This window comes from Fundulus heteroclitus, unplaced genomic scaffold (genome assembly GCF_011125445.2).
Source record: "Fundulus heteroclitus isolate FHET01 unplaced genomic scaffold, MU-UCD_Fhet_4.1 scaffold_603, whole genome shotgun sequence".
In the NCBI taxonomy this organism is placed as follows: domain Eukaryota; kingdom Metazoa; phylum Chordata; class Actinopteri; order Cyprinodontiformes; family Fundulidae; genus Fundulus; species Fundulus heteroclitus.
Genome location: NW_023397037.1, coordinates 29,820 through 45,224, shown reverse-complemented (window position 1 = coordinate 45,224; position 15,405 = coordinate 29,820). Strand labels below are relative to the sequence as shown.

At 39.5% G+C, this 15,405-nt stretch overlaps 1 protein-coding gene across 1 annotated transcript in view; it reads right to left on the bottom strand.

Moving 5' to 3' along the window:
* Positions 1-246: 246 nt before the first annotated feature.
* LOC118561301 (collagen alpha-1(XXII) chain-like) overlaps positions 247-15,405 on the bottom strand; it is a gene marked incomplete at its 3' end in the record, with an annotated part of 43,223 nt that continues 28,064 nt past the window's right edge. Inside the window, exons 6-8 of the mRNA XM_036133303.1 lie at positions 6,835-6,870; positions 834-860; positions 247-291 (exon numbers count right to left, since the gene is read on the bottom strand). Of these exons, the coding sequence (XP_035989196.1) occupies positions 247-291; positions 834-860; positions 6,835-6,870 (108 nt within the window). The remainder of the gene's footprint in view (positions 292-833; positions 861-6,834; positions 6,871-15,405) is intronic.

The window sequence follows — 15,405 nt, the reverse complement described above, 5'->3', positions numbered from 1 at the left end:
ACATCACCATGTGTGCTGCCAGTCATACTGTGAGTGTGTGCATGACCCTTTGACCATGGATCCCATTCATTAATTGTCATACAGCATGCCCTCACAGACCCTTCCCTGTTTTTTAGGCCCACTGCCATGAAGGGTCATCTACAAAAACAACAGCCACTCAGTTGCTGTTCCTGCAGGCCAAGGCCTCTCAGTAAGTACAAGATCAAGCCAGGCCACACAACTGGTTAACCGTTTCTGTTTACTCACCCTTTTGCCCTCATTGCCTGGCTGACCCGGCACTCCAGCTGATCCCTGGGGAGAGGACATGTATCATACAGAATTAGGTACTATATTTAGCACTGCAGGGAGACTTCATTTTGCGTCTTGTAAAATCTGACCCAGGCCTTTGCCGGGTCTGCGCTACATGTTGTCTGCAGACCAGTGGAGCTTTTATGCAGCAATAAGATGCAAATAAGCTCTCCTGATAAGAAAAGAATTAGCTTAGTTCAAATTAAATGTATAGGTGGAAAGGAGTATGTTAAGTTGCAGTTTCAGTACGTGAATAGTTTCTAGGTGACTTCTCCAATATCTCCTTAATAGGCAATTTGCAGCCTCAGTTGATCAGGGCTTCATTCCATTACTCTACAAAGTATCCTGATAAGAAACTATTAGCAAGATAATCAGAGCATATTCTGAGTTGATGTTCTTGTTCAAGAGAGTGCATATGGTGCTTCAACCGTTTTGTGTCCAACCTAATAGTTGCACTTGACTGAGAGCGAAAACATGCCGTGTTAACTTTGTTCAGCAAGAAAAACAAGTGATGGTATGCATCAAAGTGTGGATCTAGGTTTTACCTTTTCACCTTTCTCTCCTCGAAGGCCCTGAAAGAGTTAAAGCAAGAATATTTGTTTACTAGAAAATAAACCATAACCTAAAAAAAACTATATGTGAACAATTAAGAAAGTGCATTACTAAAGTATTCATACCACTATAAATGTTCCACATCTTGTCATGTTACAGCCACATCCACAAATGTATTTTTCAGAACTTTAGTGATAGGTCCACACTAAACAACGCATAATTGTGAAGCCAATGCTTTTTGAAAGATTATTTCAAGTAAATATTGGAAAATTGGATTGGTCACATTGAATTCCCTTTATTCTGATACCCCTAAATAAAAGTCAAATGCAAGTAATTGCCTTCAGAAGTTTGTAAATGGAGTCTGCCTCTCAGTAATAGGTTCTTAGTAAAAACAGCACAATGAAGACCCAAAGACACACCAAACCAGTCAGGGGAGAAATTGTGTCAGAGGTTAGAGTAGGGTTACATTATAAAACATTATCAAAAGTGTTGAACGCCTCATTTATCACTATTCAATCTATCATTTGGGAGTAGAAATAAAAAAAACATATGGCACACCTACAAACGTAGGTGTGCCCCAGTAAAATCGATCTAGAAATTTCAGCCAACAAGCTCATTTTAAAAGCTTAAAAGGTTTTGAGCATTTGGAAGAAAATAGAAAAATATAAGTAGGCCATAAACTAATTGGTGTCCCCTCTGGATTGGGAGTCAGTCTCTGCTTCAAGTGGAGGAGTTTTAGTATCTTGGTGTTTTGTTCACGAGTAACGGTAGGATGGAGCGAGAGATGGCTGGACAGACAGACCGGGGCTGCATCTGCAGTAATGAGGCTGCTGCTCCAGCCTGTTGTGGTGAAGAAAGAACTGAGCCAAAAAGCAAAACTCTCAGTTTACCGGTTGGTTTACATTTAGGCCCTCACCTATGGTCATAGGGTATTGATCATGACCAAAAGAACAAGATCCTGGATACAAGTGGCCGGAAATGAGCTTTTGACGGAGTGTGGCTGGGCCGGAGTATAAGAGATAGGGTGAGGAGCTCAAAGTAGAACCGTTGCTTCTCTGCATCGGAAGGAGCCAATTTAAATGGTTTTGACATTTGATCAGGATGCCCCCTGGTCACCTACCTTTTGGGGTATTCTGGACATGCCCCACTAGGAGGAGACCCCCGGGAAAGACCCAGAACTTGCTGGAGGAACTATATATACCATCTGGCCTGGGAATGCCTTGGGGTCCACCAGAATGAGCTGCATGATGTCACAGGGGAGAGGGATGTCTAGTGTTCCCTCCTGGACGTCCGCGACCCAATCTCGGAAAATGGATGGATGAATAAGTTCATTAGGAAAGCAGATATGTTTTGAAAGTAAAGAGCAGTTCCCTCATGTTTTCACGTGGAGTCTAATTTCTTGATATATAAAGTGACAGAGCCAAACCACTACAGGTAAAGCGGTTGTTGGCAAAAATGTTCAGAAACACTTTTTGTTATACTGGGTAAAATCGTCTTATCCTGAAAGTAGTAAATACATTATGTATTGAAAAAAGTTAGGTTAAAAAATCAATCTCTGTGAGAGTGGCAGGCCTGTAAAAACTCTACCCAATCCCTGCTTTTCGGTTTGAAGTGCAGTGATTTGTCATAGTTTTGTTCCTGCGCATGTGCACTTCAAGTGTTCATGTATATCCGATTAGCTTAGCGGTTAGCTTTGGTGTTAGCCGTTCATTGTAGCACAGCTGCTCTCATCGTATACTTTGAACATGGCTGAGAGTCGCAAAAAGCGAACCGCATTTATGTTTATGAGAAGAAGAGGAAGGCCTCAGTAGAAAGAAATAAGACCGGAGTGGATTTGGGAGGTTTTCTTTCACGCGATCCCCTGAAGAGCGGAAGAGAAATGTATGACGGTCTTGTGCATGCGCAGTTATTCAAAAAGGGAATTGGGGATATTTCCGGAAAAATAAGCAACCCTAGCTTTAATGTTAGCATTTAAAGTTTGTTACAGTATAAAAAACGAATTATAATATAAATTTAGCACTAGAGTTCATTTATATTTATAGTCAGAATGTATGGCCAAATCTGCCTTAACATTTTATTATTCTGTGCTACAAAAATCTGACCTTTGTGGAAGAGTGGTAAAAAGAAGGTTATTGTCAAAATAAAGAAGTAATAAATCCAAGAAATTAAAAGCTTGCAACAAGCCATGTGACAGACAAATGTGTAGGTGCCCTGGTCAGACTAGATTAAAATTAAACCTATTTGGTTCTAAGCCAAATCAATCAATAAATAGAAATACCTGGTGTGATCCAGAACCTACCATCCCAACTGCAAAATATCATGGTAAACGCATGGTAGATGCATGGTAGATGTTGTTTTTATTTCAGAAGGAACAAGGGAGATGGTTTGGTTTGATGGGAGGATGGATGAAGCTAAACTGATAAAAATCTAGGAAGAAAACCTGTTAGAGGCTGCAAAGAACTTGAGACTGGGAAGTCTAGCTTCCTGCCAGAATGCTAAACATAAAACAACAGATTACAATGGAATGGTATAGATCAGGGGTGTCCAACTCCAGTCCTCGAGAGCCGGTGTCCTGAAACTTTTAGAGGTTTCCTTGGCCCCACACACCTGAATCAAATAGCACAATTAGCTCCCCAGTATGCAGTCAGGTTCTTCAGAGCCGGCTAATTAACTGATTATTTGACTCAGGTGTGTCAGACCAGGGACACATCTAAAGGTTGCAGGACACCAGCTCTCGAGGACTGGAGTTGGACACCCCTGGTATAGATCTAAGCAGTTTCTAAGTGTGGAAGAGTTCAAGAGGTATGCATACTTTTGCAAAGCATGCTGCTTAAAACTTCAAATTAATTTTAAGTACCTGATCTCCTTTGAGACACTCATTTCTGGCCTGAAGTTCAAGCAAATATTATCAATTAAAGCCATTTCATTCCAATAAAAAAGTCAACACGTATTAACAACTGGTTAGTGCAAACAACACAATGGGTAATGAGGTCATTTTCCTTGACCAGGGTGATCCGAATAGAACCAAGTCTCTAACAATCCCTCCTGACACCTTGCTGGTTATCGCCTTGAGAGGGAGTGCAGAGTCATCAAACCCCCAGGCTGCAGAGTAAATACAAGGTCACGAACTGTGCTTCTTTCCAAATTTTGCTAAATAATTTGTGACTTCTTACAGTAGGCATCCAAAAGTCACACACAGTTGATTTTCCCCAGACAGTTATAAAATGGGCGTTTCATGTTAGTCAGTTGTCTTATGCAAAGTAACAACGAAAAAATAACGAAAAAGAAAAAAAAAACAGCACAATGTGGCTGAAGACCCAAAAGATTTTGCAGATTCATCTGTAAAGAAAGAGACAGTTGTGACCTGTGATGTCTTGAATTAAACATGCCTCAGTCTTTCTGCAGTTGTTTTGTTAATAAATCATCATCTTCTCCTCTAGTCGGATTGTGAGCACAGTTTGACCTCAAGTAACAAGTGACACACTACAAATGCACTAACCACAAGTCAGCATTTTAATAGCCTACCTCCAACATTTTCTGCTTAGGCTCACCAACTCATTTACTGCCGTAATGTGAGGAAGTTGGCTAAAACCGTGTTGGCCTGTCAGGGAATGCTTGTTACGTTGCTTGTTAAATAAAATTAGCATGAGAATGTAGCTAATGAATGGTGGCAGAGGTCTGTGGGAATCGTAAGCATTTTGGCGACATAAAAGGGGCAAGCCAGCAGCAGAGGGACTGTTTTTTTTCTCAATATATCCCTGCAGTGTTGATTTAAACTGGCAGGCTGATCCCCTCATGATGTGCACATAATTAACTACCCACCCACAGAACACCTTTAATCTGCGGCCGCCTTCGACTCCCTGGTCAGAATCCATTGAGAGCATGTGCCTTTGCATCTGTGTCCACACATTTGTTAAATGTGTTGATAGGTTCAAGAACATGTGGGTGCATATCCAGTGCCTGGCGAAAAGCAAGTCATAATGCCACATTATCTCAGTTTTTAAACAAAAGTCGCATTTTGGGGGGGGATTTTAGGTTACAGACAAACATATGCTGGTGCATAATTGCACTACCATATGCAATTTGGTGATTGCTAAATAAAAATCTGAAAAGTGTGGAATGCATTTGTAGTTAGTTCCCTGATACCATCATTTCCTGGCCTGCCTGTCTGTCTGCATGCCGCCACGCCCATCCTGCACGGCAGCTATTAAGACAATCTGATGTACCTGTGACTCGCCTTCCGTGGCAACGCAGTAAAACTCGTCGACCTTCACCAGTTCATCTGTCTTTAAATATCAGGCTTTAGCAGACAGGCAGTGTCAGATTATTAAAACCCCTAGCCTGTAGATGTCCACCGGGTTTTCCCTGCCTGATTCCATGTTCATGACCACGATGACGGTTCCTGATATTGCCTGCCTTGCCAAGCCTCTGTCAGAAATCTATGCTGAGCTCCTATTTACTGAAAAACATCTTTGAATTGTTATCAACCATTAACCTTATCGAGACCATTGGATCTGATTCTAGCCTTTGTCCGTCACCTGCCTGTAACCTCCTGCTGAGAGCCTGCTCTCAGCATCACCAACCCCACTGCTTGCTTTTGCAGAAGGCTTTACTCTAAATAAAGTTTTACAACAGATAAATCTTTTAAGTACAACGCCGTGCCTGGCTCGAAAATGCTTGATAGTTCATTACAGAGATACTTTCAAATATAAAAACAATTTCATTAGATCATTCGTAAATAGCTAATTTACAATATCACAAGCTTTGGACATCTCAAGTAATTGTTCAGTTCTACAAATCTAATACACAGCGCCTCTTCCTGAACACACATTAGTAAACCATAGAGGTGACAACGTCATGATGTCATACGGCAGGAAAGCTGATCAGACTTGATAGGAATATGGCCCTAAATAAAGCGCAGCACAGGAAGAAAGCCTGTGAGGCTGCAAGACCAGGTTGGATGTTCACCTTCCAGCCACACTGAACATACAGCCATGCATCTATTGACCTGGATTAGATCGCATCATATTCATGCGTTAGAACAGTCCCGTCCTGAACTGAATCCAACTGAGAATGTGGCAAAAATGGAAAAAGCTTTATATAGGTGCTCTCTGTTCACCCTGATTGTGCCGGAGCTATGTTGCATTAAAAACAGGCAGTAGCTTCATTCTGTAGATGAAATTGCGGAGGTGAATACAAATGCCTTGCTTCTAAGAGTTCTGTTTGCAAAAAAGAGTTTAACACCAGGTGTAATTTTTGTTCCACTTCAGAAATAAGCAGTGTTTTGTGTTGATATATCACATAAAATCCCATTAAAAACACACACTAAAGTTAAATGGTTGTAATATGACAGAGTGTGGAGCGGTTAAAGCGGTATGAACAAATAATGCCAGCGTATGCTCGTTGAACTTTGTTTCATTTCTGGGATACAGAGTGTTCGCTGTCTGTTGAATTTTACATGACCGGGGAGAAAGCAAGAGTCAGTCTAATTACAAGAGTCAAAAACACAGTATTACTGTAGTTCCCCTGTAAAAGGCCCGCAAGAAGAGGCACTGGCCCAGTGAGAGCATGTCTTAGCCTTGTAGGAAACAGCCAGTGTCCACAGCCCTGTCACTCTCCACCCCTCACCCTGAGGCTTGGAGCTGCTCTCTTCCCCGCCTGGCTGCTCATCCCTATCCTTTTCGGCCCGAGTGAGAAGGCCTTCTGAGCCCCTTTTCCTATCTGGTCCTCGCTTGAACCCTTCCCAGGCGATGGTAATGTTACACAGAGCCTCCTCAGCTGAGCGCCTCACTTCCCATCACTGTAGTCCAGATGTTTTAACTCCCCATGCAGCTCCTGATCTGCCAAAAGGGCCGTGATATTTGCAATGCTCCGTTCTAGCTATTTCAGGTCATACTCTGGCGTGTACATCAGCACCCCATAAGTTGTGCTGAATAACCTTACATAGTGTAGAGAGCAACATAATGAGATGTAAATGAAACGGTGGGAACTTACAGGCAGCCCTGGGGTTTCGGCGAGGCCGTTGTCCCCCTGTGTAAAAAAGATAATAACATGAGTTTGCAGCATCTTCATCACATACAGCTAAGTCCGTGCTGTTCATTTTTAACTAGTTGACATCCAACCCATAGGCCATCCATCATGTTTGTGACAAAACCTGAAGGTCAGGTAAAATGAGATCGACTACGCATAGAGGTAATTTCTCAACACATGCTCCAGTGCGGTAGAGGACCATTAACAGGTATTTACAGTATGTCACGAAATGAAGCATGTCTGATGACTGTCGCACTGTCAGACAACTGGCAGGTGGTTCGGAGCTATTAAATGCGGCGGCTGCTAAAATAAACACAGCGGTGTTGTATCATGGGAAACTCTGAAGCATTAACTTCAGATAGAGAGGTAACAATGATAGCATTGTTTGGTGACTGAAGCACAACTTGTCAACAAAAAGTAATATATAGATAGATAGATAGATAGATAGATAGATAGATAGATAGATAGATAGATAGATAGATAGATAGATAGATAGATAGATAGATAGATAGATAGATAGATAGATAGATAGATAGATAGATAGATAGATAGATGGATGGAAAAAATAAGGAGATTCGTTTTGAAACCACAACAGTCTAGTGGAAGCACTGTCTTGTTTTTTTTCTTGTCTTTATTAATTTCTTTTGTTTAGATTAAACCCAATTTATCAAGATCTGATAGGCCGTTTCCCTTTTTATAAAACACTAAGCTGGGGATCAGCCGAGTCCACAACTGGTAATATCCTTTTTTTTTCAGATGTTCTCAGAAGAAAAGGAGGGTGTGTGTGTGTGTGTGTGTGTGGGGGGGGGGTTACTTCATATCCATTTTGTTGTCCAAATGAATGTCACAGCTAAAATATGCCTGGTACGGGATATTCAGAAGACTCATTACTTTATGCTTCTAAATCTGCCTCCCTCTGTCAGTTTCAATACAAACAAAGGCTCCCTCCATGCCATCGCCCCACACCCTTCCATCCAGAAAATAGGATAAAATAGCCTGTGATTCGCTGTTGTCTTCACAGAGACCTCATTATAACTTCAAGGCTGGCAGGCAATGCAGTGCACCTACAATTACGCGGCGCATTCTCTGAAAAGACAACAACGCTATAAAAAACAAGGGGAGAAAATAAAAGAGCAGGCCATACCAACTAATTACAGGAGAAGCATTTCATATCGTACCTGGAAAATAATCCCACAGCAGAGCGGAAAGGGATGTGAATAAAAAAAAAAAAAATCAAAAACACCTACCTTTCCACATTGGTACAACAGTTAATCAAATTCGTGCCACTGAAGTCAGAGAACCGACAATGAAGAAGCTGTAGATGTGCGCATAATTTTACATCAAACTAACAGCTTGTTTTCAACACTTGGATAATAAACCTGCTCACAGCTTCCATACAGGGCATAGCTGTGCACTGCCTGCCTTGTTTCATGGACATTTAAAGCCAAATGTCAAATGTATTCTCATTCATGTGCCTAAATGTACCGATCAAAAAAAGAAGGTAATGATGTGCAGCTCTCAGCCGTAAGCTTAGACATGAAAAGGTAAAGATAATAAGTTGTGGATGTCCATCACACATAAAGATATAAAAAAAACATATTTTAAATTCACTAACATGAACTGAGTGGAAATCAGAATCAGCTTTATTTGCAAGTATGTGTACACATACAAGGAATTTGACTCTAGATTGTGCAATGCTCACAATGTGCTTACCTACAATAATATAGTAACACATTAATGCAGTAATAAAAATCAAACACAGTCTGCAGTATAAAGAAAAAAATATATATAAACACTGAAATCTCTCATCGAGACACATGAAAAGCCCTGCTGTGTCGCCACTTTATGAAAAAAATATATAATAACAGAGCAGGCAATGTCAACTTTGATGTATGCGGCGGGGCTTGTTTGTGATTGTGAGGTTAACAGAAAATTATGCATGCTGATTTTTGTACATCTAAAAATCTGTATAGTGTGCCTTACCACAAAATGTACTACACATTATGGCATCCTTAATTTTAGTTTTGAGGCTGCTTTTTCGCCACTATAAAGAAACAAAAAAACAACAACATGTGGTACTGTACGACAGCATATTGACACCAAGCACACAGTCACATGTGGGGGTATACGATTCTCATCATTCAAAAGAGCAGGTAATGTCAATCACATGACAAAACATGCCACACGATTCTGCAGTGTGATTCACAATCGGCCGGCTACAACGTGTCAACCCCCCGATTCGTTTCCCTGTCTCCCCATGCTGCACTTTGGTTTAGCAAGGACACTGCTTGTCATTGCCTTTGAACCTTGAAGCAGGGAACCTCAGGGTGGGACTGAACTATGCAGGCTCAGGGAGCAGTCAAGCCTCCCGGTGGTGAAATGTGAAAGTAGAAGGACAGCTCAGATGAAGAGTTATAGCTGATGAATGAGGCTTGACACATATTGACAGGCTAAATTTGCAGCGAGCCTTGTTAGGTGTGACACATTTGGGCCATTGGCACCAAGACTTAAAAAAAAAAAAAAAAAAGAAAAAAAAAAAAAAAAAGGTTAGGGCGGGAGTAGAAAAGATAGAGAGTGTGAGCAGCCTGTAAAATGACTCAGAAATCCAATAATTTGTCATGGTTAAATTTAGAGTCAGATGGCCTATTAATAGTGAATTATATATCTGCAGAGGATGATTACCTACTCTTATCACATTAAGTCTCGCTACCAGAGACATGACTAATTCCTTGCCTGTTCTTAGCGAGCCTTGACTGAATCACTACCATTCAAAAAAAAAAAAAAAAAAAAATAGAAGCCGTGGTAATACTGGTGTGAAATGACCGCATGTGTAGTAATGACGGCTGTACAATAACAAAGCTCCTATTTAAGTTGCATGGATATTGAAAAGACTATAGTGTGATTTGACCAGATTATTTAAATCAATGCGCTCCCCTAGCCCACAGCCTGTCAGGAACAAGGGAACTGTCACATCCTTCACACACGGGAATACAGCAGAAAATTTCTGCATTAAGATTTTATTGTTGTTACCAGAGCGGGGGCAGAAGTTAAAGATTATGGGGAAAAAAACCTTTACCTTTTGGAATAGGCTTTAGATTCTTGTATAAAAATTATAGATTTCAATAAAGGGCGGTGCGATATTAAACGTAATACGTTTTCAACTTTTTGTTGTTGAAATAAAATACATAAAGCAACCCTCCCGCTCTCTATAACTACAATTATTAAAATAAAGTATAATCTTCGACAAAACTGCGTCCATACGTTAAGAAAACAGGACACGGGCATCAAACGATAATATGCTTTTCACATTTTTACACATTTTCTTCTGTCATTACAGCACATCTTTTCTTTATAAAATAAATAATATGTTGAAACTAATTTTCATAAAAATACAAAGTTACAACATTTTTACACCGATATAGGAGCTCTGTGCTGTTGCACTGCTTTGTGTAATAAATAGAAGTTTCTGTTTATAGAAAGTCTGGTGTGGGTGTTGAAGATTAAAACTAATTATTTTAGAGTTAATTGCATATATTGATCTGCACTGTGACATCCTCTCGTATGTTATTTGTTTTCCAAAATGAGTAAAACAGATGTACAAATGATGGTTTGGTGCCTATTTCCAGGTCAACACAGGACTAACAAGCATGGACGCATACACTCACACCTAAGGCCAATTTAGAGTGATCAATTAACAAAAGAGGCTGTTTTCAAACTACGGGAGGAAACTGGAGTACCCAGGCATGCACAGGGAGAACATGCAAACTCCGTTCAGAAAGATGTCAGGGCAGGATTCAAAACCCACAACCTTCTCGCTCCTAAGCAACAGTGTGCCAATCAACTTCTCCACGATGCAGCCACAGCTTAAAATGGATTCTGTCAAAATTATGAATGCATATACCTACCGTGTGCTTGAAAAGGAGTGAAATACTCTAGTAAATATATATTAAAATTATAACTGTATTGTGAGATTGTAGTTCTAAATGTTAGTATTTCACATTGTTGTTGTATAATGAAGGTATGTTCTTCAGCACAATCTGTGACAAACAATAGAAAGAGAACAATGGCCCTTATTTATCCATCCTGAATATGGCAGGAAAACGGGTGTAAAGTCAAATTTCAGATTGTACTATTTTGGAAGTGACTGTACCTTGGATTGGGCAGTATACACACAGTTCCAATAACCACTCTTGGAACTTGACCTACGAACATTTCAGACTATGCCAGTTTTGATAAATGAGACACAGCGTTTACAAAATTCCCATCAAGCAACATCCGTGTTACAAAGTAAGTAATGCCGTGACTATAAACTTGAAAAGATGAGTTATGTTCCAGTGGCTCAACATGTCAGAACTTCAACTCAGAGAAGCTCAGTCAGCCATCATCTTACTGTCTTACTATTAACAGGACGGTAGCTCACCACGCTGTTTAGAAAAACTTCTGTTGCAAATCCATGTTCCGCTGAATGGTTTCTTATGGTAAATACTTTAATTACATCAATCAACAAAGCAACTGTCAACTGGGCTGTTAGCAAGAAGACATACAGAAATGAACAGCACTTTATCAAAATCTGAATGTCTACTATAACACGCTGAAGAAAAAGCTACCTTATGCTGATTATTGAATGGGAAGGATTCAAGAGAGGAAATTACAAACTTTAATGCAATGCAGCAACAAAGTATGTATTCATTTATAAATCCCTTTATGTATATTAATATGCTTTCTTTCTTTCTTTTTTTCCCCATAGATCCCACATTTTAATGTTTGTCATTCACTCCTGGCTCCACCCTCATTTGAGGCTAAGATTAAATACAGCAACAATGGGTATCTTGAAACCATTTTTGTCAGATTTTGAGGAGGTCAGTACAAGCATGTGATACTATATAATATCAGCTTATTTTGCTACACAACTAATTCAAAAGATGAAACAAATCCTAAAGAGGACCAAGATTTTATTGGACCTAAATGTGAAGTTTCACCGAAGCAACACAGCCAAATTAAGCTGGACATTTTGGTTTCCACCTTTTCCAAAACTTTCTGGAGACATTTTGTGTTTTTATTTCCTGGTTTTTATTTGTCTTTTTTAGTATACATCTTAAACCAGAGCGAGAATCACCCCTTATAATTTTTGAAGGGTCCAGGTAATAAAGACTCTGAGTTGTTGCTTCTACCGTTTATTTAGAGATACATTTACCTCAGATTTATTGTTTATTGTGTCCAGTTTGATTGCCAGTGTCAACTTTTATTGCTCTGCACCTGCTATAAGGTTTATGACCACTGTTTGTCTCTGTGAACCCTTACAACGTCGTCATGCATAACTGCTGAATGCAGTCACGTAGGAAGGAGGAAAGAAGCGCATGAAGCACAGAGATGCCGTCACCATTGCTTAGCTTAATTTTTAATTAGAGAAGTGACTAATTAACACTCATAAATAATAAAAGTTACAAAAAAAATGAAAACATACATGCTGGGAAGAACATGCAAGTAACGTAAGCTTTGTTTTAAAGGGAATAGCAACTAGGGAATTTTACTTTATCCAATATGCTTTTACAGAACAGTTGTTTGCATTTTGTGTTTAAGCAAAAAGGAAAAGAAAGTTAGGAAAGAAAGATACTTCCATTATATGTAATATTATATTGGAAATATATGCATGCTCTTTTTAAGAATACAAGAGTCCAGATAATCCCCAAATGTACTTTTATTCTGCATCAATATTTGATTAACAAAAGACAGAAAAATCCTTATGTTTGCTAATGATGAGATGGTGAAGTATAAATCAGAAACTGATAGCTTTTTACAAACTGTTTGATCAAAAAAATTATATGAAATAAAGACTTGGGGGGGATGGGGGGGGGGGGTCTGATATACATTGCAAGCCCACACTGCAAAAACGGATCTAAAAATAAGCAACATGTTCTTAAACATAGTGTTTTTGTCCTTGATTTAAGCAGGTAAATAAGATCATCTGCCAATGGAATGAGCATTTTGAAACCTAAATTAAGATAATTAGACATTCAGAACTTGAAATAAGATGGAGATTAATTGTTCCTATTTTAAGTGCAAAAATCTTATTCTGTTGGCAGATGATCTTATTTACCTGCTCAAATCAAGGACAGATACACAAATTTTAAGAAAATTGTACTTATTTTTAGTTCTGTTTTTGCAGTGCATGTTGGAAATAGTGGACTTTAGCACATTGGCAGAGGAAGCTTAAGGAGGAAAAAGGTGGTGAAGAAAAGACTCGTGCCTGGCTGTGTGGCAGTTGTTGCTGCAGCACGAGGTCAGAACACTGTGGGGAGCTGTGCACACTCGTCTGCTAATTACACGCTGCTCTGTGTCTTGTCAGTTGTGAATCGGTGGGGCCACAGGACAATCTGGCAACTCCCCAGCAGAAGACAACTAATACAAGCAAACAAAGAGCCGGAGGAAGGAGAGAGGGACACACATGCAGCCTAATTATGTTTACTTAGAACTTTTACCAAGAGGAGCATCTGCGGGTCAGCGAGCTTGTCTTGCAAGAAGCACCACCATTTCAGATTTCAATCACTGCAAAGACGTTTGTCTTCTCACCAACCAGATAGAAGTTCACCAGCAGAGAAACTGAGCATATGCTAAAAATTTGTGTTAATTTGAGGCAAAATTTGCTCCTGTAGGTAATGGATCTTTAAAACTATGCGAAACAAGATCTGTAAGTAACACAGATATCTTGAGTGCTGGCCTACAAATGCCAATGAGGTTACAGCAGGAAATGCCTTTTGTGACTTTCCATCCGCTCAGCAATACCCCATCTTCAATGTGGCGGAAGACTACCCTCGCTGACACCGAGTCCTAAAAACGAAAATAAATTAGCATGTCCATTACACACCGAATAAATAAAACACTGCTCCATTGTGTGGGGATATCGCAGTACACTGTCAGAGATCCTCTTGTGCAGAGGATATCATGTTCTATCAGCGTTGCTCAACTTCGTTTTCTTTGACACTTCACTCTGCAGCCGAACATCTTGTATCCAGCAATGTAACTTGAATTACCCACAAGATAACACAGAGTACACTCCCCCTGTCCCATAGGAGGTGTATCTGCAAAGCGATACTACATCACATGCTCATACTCAGAATTGTGGTTTCTCAGGTGTCAACAGGAGCTTTAAATAACACACCAGCTTTAAAAATGGAATATGAGCTAATTGCAGTAAAAGGACGGTTTGGGTAATAGAACCTGCTGCAGGAGAACTCAACAGTCAGAAGGTTTACATTAGTTTACGTGGAAAACAGAAAATGTATTCATATAATTTGTTTATCTTTCTTTCCTCATTGTTCAAGTTTTTACTCTCTAAATAAATAGCAATAAGCATTACCATGATAGCTGTTTTAAATTAAAATGTTATTCTAATATCAATTAAATACTAAATATTTAACAAAATAAAACCTATTGGATCTCTAGAGAACAAAACACCACAGATTTGAAAATAAGAACGGCTTTCCACCACTTCACCTGTCCTTCTAAAGCCGGTCACGACAATCTTTTAACTTAGGCAGATTGCATCTTTTAATCTTGAACATTCAAAGTAGTTTTTGTGTAATGCTCAAACTAGTCTTGTTTAAATATTTGTCATTACATGAATAGGAATTTAAAAAGGAATTCAGAAATAATTAATATAATCCTAGATTAGTTATCCTCAAATATTAATTAATGTGTAAATGTCTGAAATGTAAATGGTTGTTAATTGACTAGAATGATTAAATGTTTGAAATCTTGGATCTGAAAAAAACTCCAGCCATAAAACACTTTCTGTCCTTTTGTCTATCTTTGTCTAAAGAATGCTATTTAAAAAAAAGGATACATTTTAACTAATGGATTTCTAATTTGACATATCTCTCATTTTAACCCAAGTCTGCTTCTTATTGGTTTATCAGTGCATTGCGAGGACTCCTTCCCTGAAGGTGCTGGCTAACATTGAGCTTCTAGGTTTTTAAAACTCAAACAGAGAGGAGAACCCAGTAAGGAGCCCTGCCCAACCGGGTCTTAGCTAAACTTGATCAACCTGTTGATAGTCATTCACGACAAATGGTTGAACTGGTCGTATTTTTGTCAGAAGTGCCTGCAACGTTTGTTTTTCTCTTTTATACCTTGAAAGTGTGTCCACTGTCACTTTGCAACTCATTTGAACAAATATCATTTTTGTGTCCAACCCAGTTCCAAATTCAAAGTGAGAAACCACTAAGGTACCCACCGAACTCAACCAGAACCAGTCTGCCAGTCTGAGGTCCTGCACATGATCTCTTTAGTGAAAATGTAAACTTTTATTGCATATATACTTAATCTGCACCATAACAGCGTGTGTTTTCACTGAAAACGGCATGATTTCAATACAAGTTCAAGAGTGTAACGTCTTAGAAACCATCCCTGTGTCTGCTGTCGTGTAGACAGGAAAAACTGAATCGGCCTGTACGGGGAAGCTCTGGCACAACCACAGTATGAGTTAGTGGTGGCGCCTTTCGAAGCGCCACTACTATATTCTTTTGTTTTAAAGAA